The sequence below is a fragment of the Centroberyx gerrardi genome, chromosome 7 (genome assembly GCF_048128805.1).
Source record: "Centroberyx gerrardi isolate f3 chromosome 7, fCenGer3.hap1.cur.20231027, whole genome shotgun sequence".
NCBI classification, from domain to species: domain Eukaryota; kingdom Metazoa; phylum Chordata; class Actinopteri; order Beryciformes; family Berycidae; genus Centroberyx; species Centroberyx gerrardi.
The window spans coordinates 26,970,708-26,979,841 of record NC_136003.1 but is presented as its reverse complement, the minus strand read 5'-3'; the positions used below and the strand labels follow the sequence as shown (position 1 = coordinate 26,979,841).

The following is a 9,134-nucleotide window of genomic DNA, read 5'->3' as shown; positions in this document are numbered from 1 at the left end:
AATTCCAATAACGATACTCCAGACCATCAGGACCAACAGGACTAGACCATCACAGCTACAAAACAAAACCCTCAAATGTTATAGCAGACCCCATACTTCCAAACCGGCTTAACACCTTTTACTCAAGATTGGAAAAACAAAGGACTTCCACTCCACCCCCCCTCCCCCAGCCCAGACTATAGCCATTCTGAAACACTCTGCCTCTCTGCCACTCTTCACTCCCTCCCTTGGAAATACATGGCACCACCAGTCTTGGGGACCATCATCCAACAGGACCTCAAGTGGGACAGGAACATCACCACAGTAACCAAGAAGGCCCAACTGCTGGTCCAGTTCTACACAGCCATAATAGAATCAGCGATCACATCCTCCATCTCAGTCTGGTTCGGCTCTGCATCATCGCACTCTAAACAAAAACTACAGCGCATTGTGCGGTGTGCAGAGAAAATCTTTGGCTGTTTTACTTTTATTTGTATTGTATTGTATATACTTTTTACATTATTTTGTACATTTTTCTATTTTGCACATTTCTCTATTTTTTTTTTTACATTTTTCTTATATTTCTTACATTTTTCTTATTCTTATTTGTCTTTATGTTGACACCTGCACCAAGAGAAATTCCTTGTACATTGTACTTGGCGAATAAAAGTTTCTGATTCTGATTCTGATAATAATATGATAAAATTAAAACTCCTCATTTACCATTATACTACACAACACTCTTAAAGCCGCACAGCACATGATGCACAAAACCAACCATTTTCTTATTATACCAACTGAATGCACCTACCAGTCGTATTTATGACTTGTAATCTTAGAAATAGGAGCTTATGAGGAGCACTTGAAGGCAGCATTGGCAAAGTGACTATCATGACTATCTGGTATGGGAATTGTAGTTTTACTACACACATTAGCCTAAGTACGGATGCTTAAATATGCATGTGGTGTTCTAAAATAAGTCATAGTCATCCATATTTATTCTTAAGATAATATTGAAGCAGTGATGGATTGGATTTGTGTGACCAGCCTGACAGGTCAGGTTTCATGCCAGTTTTATACCTTCTCCATTAACCCAGAATCAAATTCATGGACAATTCTGCACAATCAATCAATTTTTGTAATTGACCATTTTATTTGTTTTAGCAGCAGTTAGTCATGGATGAGACCGAAAACAGGAGAAAAACACTGACCACATGTTTGTGTTAGCCTACTTACATTTTCATCCCTGTAAATCATTATTATCACCTACCATAACTCTTTCCTGTGCACGTCAGGTGCTTACTGCTAAGTGTGTGTGTGTGTGTGCATGTGTGTTCGCGTGCACGCTTGCATGTAGTACACGCATGCTCCAGAGAGAGGGGGTAAGAGGTTGACATTTGAGGGCGGGAAGGGCAGCGGCGCTCTTGGAGCGGAGAGGAGGCGGGAGATTGAATTTCGGCCTGCCAGCATTCCCCGGGGGCGTAGTGAGCGTGAGAGGGAGAGAGCAGCAGGGACCGACCGAAGACTGCGACCTACAAACAAGCTTAACTATCTGAACTTCACCCGGGCTGGGGGAACCAGGACGCAGATTAACACCGCAGGCCACGCTGCTCCCTCTGCGCTGTCTCCTCCCCCTCACACCCCCCCCGTCCCAAACTTGCGACATGAAGGTGGGACGGGATGGGGAGGGGGGGGGGGGGGGGGGGTCCTGACTCTGAACATTGTGATGAGGGAAGGGATAGACAAACGGCTTCAGAAGGAGGGGAGGGTCAGGCAGACAGGCTCCCTGCGGCGGAGGAGGTACAGTAGCAGAGTCACAGTCATTGTAATTAGTCTCAATCAGCAGCTGTGACAGGCAGGCGGAGGGGTGAGAGGAGCACACCGGCCTGCTTTAGGCTGTATGGGGCTTGTTGCATGGCGTGTCTGCATGATGGAATGTAAAATGTACTTGAAAATGGTGGGGGGCAAAGCTCAGCTCAGAGTTCTCTAAATAATCTACTAATAATTGCCAAAACATGGAGATTCTGCTAAACATTCGGACATCTTTTTTTACTGTGGGTATTAGAATTTTATTCAATGTCTTCAGGAACTTTGCCTTCGTCATTTCTAATATAACTCACACTCCTACTCACTCCTAACATCACACAATTAGCTAATGCTGATTTCTAAATGAGTTACCAAAACTGTGTTTCTCTGTGATGTGCAGAAAATTGCTCCACTGAATTCTGCAAGAACATTCAGGTGAGATTCTGATTTTCTAATTTTATCGATCAGTATTCGTTTAATAAATATGTATGAGGTGATGCTATTTAACTGCTTGGTGGATGTTTTAGCAAAATCAAAGGCCTGAAAGACAATTTATGACATATTATTATCTAATCTTAATCAAAGATTCCAAATGATTTCCATGTTAAATAAATCAGTGAAGAGGTGAATATTACATTTTCATACTTATTTTGTCTTTCTCGACTTATTCTGACACTCTGTTGCGTCTACATTACCAGGTTAACCTTGATTATCCCTGATTCGTTTTCTGCAGAAAGAAGCGACAACCTAGCAAGAAAGAAGAGAAGATCAGCAAAAACGAAAGCTAAGAGATGGATAATCATGACAAGGGAGGAGGAGGAGATGGAGGAGGAGGAGGAGGAGGAGGAGGAGGAGAGACAAAAGACAAACAGCAGACAGCAGAGGAGATTAGTGAGAATGACAAACGGACCAAGGACCAGCGCAACAAGGTGGAGAAGGGGGAGAAGGAGTACAGCGAGAAGGAGCGAAGTGGAGATGGAAAGAAGGAGAGCCGCCGCTCGCTGTGGAGGGGCGGCTGGGCGCTGACCGAGCGCCTGGCCATCAACGTGTCCGGGATGCGCTATGAAACCCAGCTCCGCACCCTCGCCCAGTTCCCCGACTCCCTGCTGGGCGACCCCCACCGACGCCTTCGCTACTTCGACCCCCTGCGGAACGAACTCTTCCTGGACCGGAGCCGCGTCTGCTTCGACGCCATCCTCTACTTCTACCAGTCCGGCGGGAGGCTGCGGCGGCCCGCCAACGTCCCGCTGGACGTGTTCATGGAGGAGCTGCGCTTCTACGAGCTGGGAGAGGAGATCATAGACCGCTTCAAGGGGGACGAAGGCTTCCCCAAGGAGGAGGAGAGGCCGCTGCCCACCAACGAGCTGCAGAGGCGCCTCTGGATGCTGTTCGAGCACCCGGAGTCCTCCAGCGGAGCCCGCATCATCGCCATCATCAGTGTCTTGGTCATCGTGGTTTCCATTCTCATCTTCTGCCTGGAGACGCTGCCCGAGTTCAGGGCGGAGAAGGAAATGAGGGAGGTGAGAGGAGGCTGTGTGACGGGGAAATGGTGTGGTATCTGTGATGGGACTGATAACCGATAGAGAGAGAAACAGGGAGGATTCACAAGCCTGAAGGTAGAGGTTGGTCAGTGGAAATGCAAGCAATGCCCGAGTAAAGGGATGGGAAAGCGGCTGACAGGGTGCTAAGAGAACAGAGGTTAACACAGCGAGGAGCTGATGAGGTGAACATAGAAGGGCGACAGGTGCTGACAGGTGTCACCTTGCCAAACATAAACGCCGTCTGACCAAACCGACTCTATCAGCACAGGGTTAAAACGCCACGGAGGATAAAACAAGATCGAAAAGGCTGAGCACAAACACCAGGAGTCGGGAATTTGGGGGTTCGAGTTCGTTATGCCAACAATCTCAAGATGGGGGAAAGGGAGAGCAAAGGGCGATAGATGGAGGGAGAAGGGGAAACCGAGTTATTCCTGAGATTATTTTCGACTTGTCGTTAAATCTGAGCCACTCAGATTTGAGGGGAAGGAATGAGGAGAGCAGTTCAGCCGCTGCTGGGAAAAAGAAGGGGGAAGATGTGAGAAAAGAAACAAGAGTAAAGCAGAGAGAGGGAGGGAGGGAGGGAGGGAGGGAGGAGGGGAAATAGAGAGGCAGCAGGGGAGAAAGTGAGACAGAGCAGGTGGGATGGAGGGATGAGGTTTACCGTTCGAGGAAAGTTATGTCGCGGCGATGCTATCCCCCATTGGCCGCTGACTACCAGAGCCAGCGAGTACATTTGGACGGAGCGGAGAGTTCGAAAGGGTTGAAGAGAGAGAGAGAGAGAGAGAGAGAGAGAGAGAGAGTGGAGCGGACGGGAGTTAGGCGGAGAGGGAAATGTGAAGGCAAATGAAAGGGAAGGAGATGAGCTTGTCTCACGTTACCCCTTGGAGATCTAAGGGGCTATATATAGAGGAAGGACAACCCTAAGAGCACATCAACACATAAACGAATGTCTGTATTAATAAACACTGTGACTCATGCACGCTGAAAGCGGCATGGAAAGAGGCTTGCAGATCACCGTTTCTGATGACTGGCGCAAAATGAAATTAGCCTCACGCACACTTTGATAGCGTGGTGACAAGGTGGATCTGGAGCATCGAGACGCGAGGCTTGCTGGGTTTACATTACCCCCCTCCACCACCGCCACCGCCACCGCCACCACCACTGAAAAACATCTCTAACTCCCATACATAGACACACGCACGTGATCGGAGCACTTGAAGCCTTCGGCGCTACACAAACAAACCCAAACACACACTTCCTCACTCAATCACTCACACACATGATGGTGAAAATGTAACCCGAAAAGGAGAGGTTGTGCGTACGCTGACATCAGATCATGACGCCTACATGTTACGGTCCTGTGACAAGACCTGAGACATAAGCCTGACATATGCCTGTGAACTTAAAGTGTGAGGAGAACCTAAACTGAGATGTGTCTCTCTAAGAATCTACTTTTGCAAGCTGTTCAGGTCAAAAATGTGGACACAGCTGATTGAATGTACTATGTTTTTCATTCTCTTAAAGCCATTTTGATCTAAAGGCTTAGGCTTAATATACAAATCTTAGACAAATATAAATAGTGAAGTTGATGCTTATGTATGAATTTCTTTCCAAAACCTTTCCGTCAAGGCAAAGGGCGGCTACTTTAAAGAATCTAAAATATAAGATAGTTTGATTTGTTAACACTTTTTTGATCACTGCATAATTCCACTTGTGTTATTTCATAGTTTTGATGTCTTTACTATTACTCTAAAATGTGAGAAAAATAGTAAAAATAAAGAAAAGTCCAAACTTTTGGCTATAGCGAAAGAGACATAAGGAAAGACAGACAGGCTGGTGGACAGAGAGAAACATCAAAAGACAAATAAATATATGGTATTATGTATAATGTGCTGAAAGGCCGTCAAAAGCTAAGAGTAAAGGATCTCTATCTAACGTGACAAAACCACTAATGCCTAGGCTACTCATTTTAAACCCATAACTACTACTCAGGAAAAAAAAGACAGCAGTCGGGTTAAATTAAGTGTCGGATTCCTCGGCCATGACGGTGTCTGGGGTGTAACGTAACCCGCCGTCACATGCGCTTAATGTTTTTTTTTGTGTGCGTTTAAATATAGAGAAACATATTTATATAAAAGTCTTTGACGAAAAAATAGAGAGGGGGCGTGAAAAGGGAGAGGAGAGAGAACGTTAACACGGTATCAGAGATCTCACAGTCTCAATCAGAACGTGATGACAGATGCATTTTCCAAATGTGCTGAGGACCAAGTTTGCCACTTTTATAATAATCGCGTCTTCTCACTTATCCTCGCTCGCCCTCCCTCCCTGTCCTGTTTACTCTCTCCTTGTTTTCACTCCTGTTACCCTGCTGTAACCCTCGTCTCCATGGAGCTATTTATTATTACCCCACCTTTCCCCTTTATTCTCCTATTTCTCTTTCCCGCGCCTGTTTGACAGATAGGCGACAGATGACAGATGATAGAAAGTGAGTGCTATCTGTTAGACAGAATAGCTTATGTGCTTTGGGTGCAACTGTAACCACTTTTCCCTCTCCCTGTGTTTCCCAGCAATTCATCACCATGCCCCACCCCACCATAGAGAACGAAACCATCTTGGTTCCACCTGGCTTCACTCCCTTCCAGGACCCCTTCTTCATCGTAGAGACGATTTGCATCTGCTGGTTCTCCTTTGAACTCATCATGCGCTTCCTCTGCGCTCCCAGCAAGATACACTTCTTCAAAGACGTGATGAACACCATCGACTTCTTCGCCATCATTCCCTATTTCGTCACCCTGGGCACGGAGCTGGCCAAGGACAAAGGCGCCCCGCCGTCCGTGTCCCTGGCCTTAATCCGGGTCATCAGGCTGGTGAGGGTGTTCAGGATCTTCAAGCTGTCCCGTCACTCCAAGGGCCTCCAGATCCTGGGCCAGACGCTGAAGGCCAGCCTGCGGGAGCTCGCCCTGCTCATCTTCTTCCTGTTCATCGGAGTCATCCTCTTCTCCAGCGCCGCCTACTTCGCCGAGGTGGACAACCCCGACACGGCGTTCACCAGCATCCCCGAGGCCTTCTGGTGGGCCGTGGTGTCCATGACTACAGTGGGCTACGGGGACATGTACCCGGAGACGGTCGGGGGGAAGCTGGTGGGCTCCATGTGCGCCATCGCCGGCGTGCTCACCATCTCGCTGCCGGTGCCCGTCATCGTGTCCAACTTCAGCTACTTCTACCACCGCGAGACGGAGTGCGAGGTCAGCACGGAGTTCAACCACATCCCCACGTTGCTCTGGGAGGAGGACAGGGAGAAGGACGAGGAGGAGGACGACGAGGACGGAGCAGACGAGGGGCCCGAAGGCATGGGGGACTACGCGCCCCTGTACGGGGGCGACAGCAGGGGGATCTGCCCTCCCCTCAACGGGACTCTGCTGGCGGGGCTGTGCGCAGGGCAGGCGGCCGGCGATCAGAGAGGCGTGAACTTCTTCCTCAGAGAACCTCTGGTCACTCAGGTTTGATGGAGAACGGGATGGACGGAGTATTTTCAGATTGAACGCTGCCTCGCATCACGAGAAGGAGAGAGCAAAAGATGGAAAGATGCTGTAGAAATGATACAAAGAGACGAAATGGGTGGAAGAGTGAAACAGGAATGAGAAAACTATATTAAGCTATATTTACTGACTTGCACTGACACATTATATACTAACAGAACTGATGAAACTACCACAGTACAGCTATGGAAGAGAGACAGATAATCAAGAACGCCTGCTGTTTACTGATGTCACTGAATGTTTCCAGCATGTTGCCGTAATCTGACGACAAAGACGACTCAAATGCTGCATGCTGGATATCCATTCATTGCATATTTATCAGATCGTGTTGGTTAGTGTATATTACTATGGAAGAAGTGGGCCGCAGTGCCATTAATCGTTGCTGTGCACATAGCTAAACGCACAGCGAGTGTATACAGGAGTCGACGCCCCACCCTTGTGAGAGCTATGGCAGGAATGCGGTACCGTAATCTTGTGCTGACGTGGAACACAAAGAGATTGGTCATCGGCCGGCGGTGGTGCAGACAGAGTTCACGCCTACGAGTTGGTCCAGGGCCAGTTTACATGTTACACAGTGTAATGGATATGGCCAGGATAGGTGCGTGGGGAAAGCTGATCCTGGGTCAGAGACGTTATGGCTGTAGGGCCTCCAGTTGACATTTCTGTCCCAGTGGCAAGGCAGAGAGTATGGCGCCTACTGGCTAAAGCCATGCTGTACTCTGAGTTGAACTAGATACTAACACTACTACTACTACTACTACTACTACCAGTGGTGGAAAGAGTAGTAGAGTGTCCTACTCAAGTAGAAGTACTGTTACTTTGCTAATATTTTTCTTAAGTAGAAGTAAAAAGTAGCTCATTTAAATCTATGTACTCAGAGTAAAAGTTGCTGAGTTACATTTTAGAAAAGAGAACGTTGTTAGATGTGATTTGTTTTTCCATGCAATTCTAAAAGGAGAGAGGACAGAGTTCAAACTAGATTCTTTTAATTGGAAAATTTGGAAATTGCAAAATAAAGTGCACAAACAAAGTAAAGGCAGATTACTCTTCTCTTCTTTGCTGACTGATCGTTCACTGTGAATGGCTCTCACTATTTGCCAATTAACGATTGCCCAGTTTCTGATGCTTATGGAGAGCCGCAATATCTGAACTCTGTAATGGATGTGATTTAAAATGGAACCAAGTACAATACTGCAGTAAAAACGTACTTGAGTAAAAGTAAAGTTACTGACTTTAAAAAATACTCAAAAAAGTACAAGTACACAAAAAAGCTACTCAATTACAGTAATGTGAGTAAATATAATTAGTTAACTTCCACCCTTGACTGCTACTGCTATTAACTACTAAACTAAAAACTGAAACTTCTGAGCTGCTGTTACTGCTTGAGTGAGAGAAGGAGTGTTGTTTTGACTGTGTGGATGTAGTGTGACCTGTATATATATTCTGATGAGAAGCGACTGAGGAGGAGCTGTCTATATGTCTTACTTTATTTAATAAAGATTGTATTTTATCACTCCTGTCGGGGATTTCTGAATTCCTTCCACATGATCCTCTCCCTGCAGTGACTCAGGGAGAAAGTGACGCTATTTAAATCTAAACAACTTTGTCAAAACAACACAAGGCATGCTTTATTTTCAGATGGGTTACACATACATACTAGATATAGCTAAGATCGAGTTTTACGGTCGGAAAAGCTCTGAAAAATGCTCTTAATCACTGAGATGTGTCGACACAGATTCTATGGTAAACTCTACCGGTCCGCCATGTGATGACCGGTCCAGCCTCTAGATGTCAGAGTGTGTTTTAAAACCTCGACATCTGTCTGACTCCTGCTGCCGGTGGATTTGATTTACAGTCATATGACTTGGAAGCCCTCAAACAAGCATAACGCAACATGTCTTTCCTCTTGAAATGATCATGTTCATTTATTCCATATGGTCTAAATCATTTACATATTGCCATTTTCATGCCCAAACATTCAGTTTTATCCAGCAGAGGACTTTGTTTAGTTGACTGGGCCGAGAGGACAAAATTAAAATGGGCTGTTGAATGACTTAACCTGGTAGACGTTCCAACAAAATGCATTGAATTAACTTATTATAATCAGATGACATGAGAAGAAACTTCAGTGACCCCTGAGGATAATAATAGTGACAAGTATTTAATTGTGTTGGGTATTTTAATTTACTACTGCCTGTAATGTCATGCCAGGCCAATATTTCACAGTTTTTCAGTATACAATGTGTTGTTCAGTGAATGCAGCACAGTA

At 46.2% G+C, this 9,134-nt stretch overlaps 1 protein-coding gene across 1 annotated transcript; it reads left to right on the top strand.

Annotated features, from left to right (window-relative positions):
- The first annotated feature begins 2,576 nt into the window (after positions 1–2,576).
- kcna7 (potassium voltage-gated channel, shaker-related subfamily, member 7) lies at positions 2,577–6,832 on the top strand. Its single transcript, XM_071907618.2, has 2 exons — positions 2,577–3,305; positions 5,894–6,832. Exons 1-2 carry the CDS (start codon positions 2,577–2,579, stop codon positions 6,830–6,832), a joined length of 1,668 nt encoding a protein of 555 aa, XP_071763719.2.
- The last annotated feature ends 2,302 nt before the right edge of the window (positions 6,833–9,134 follow it).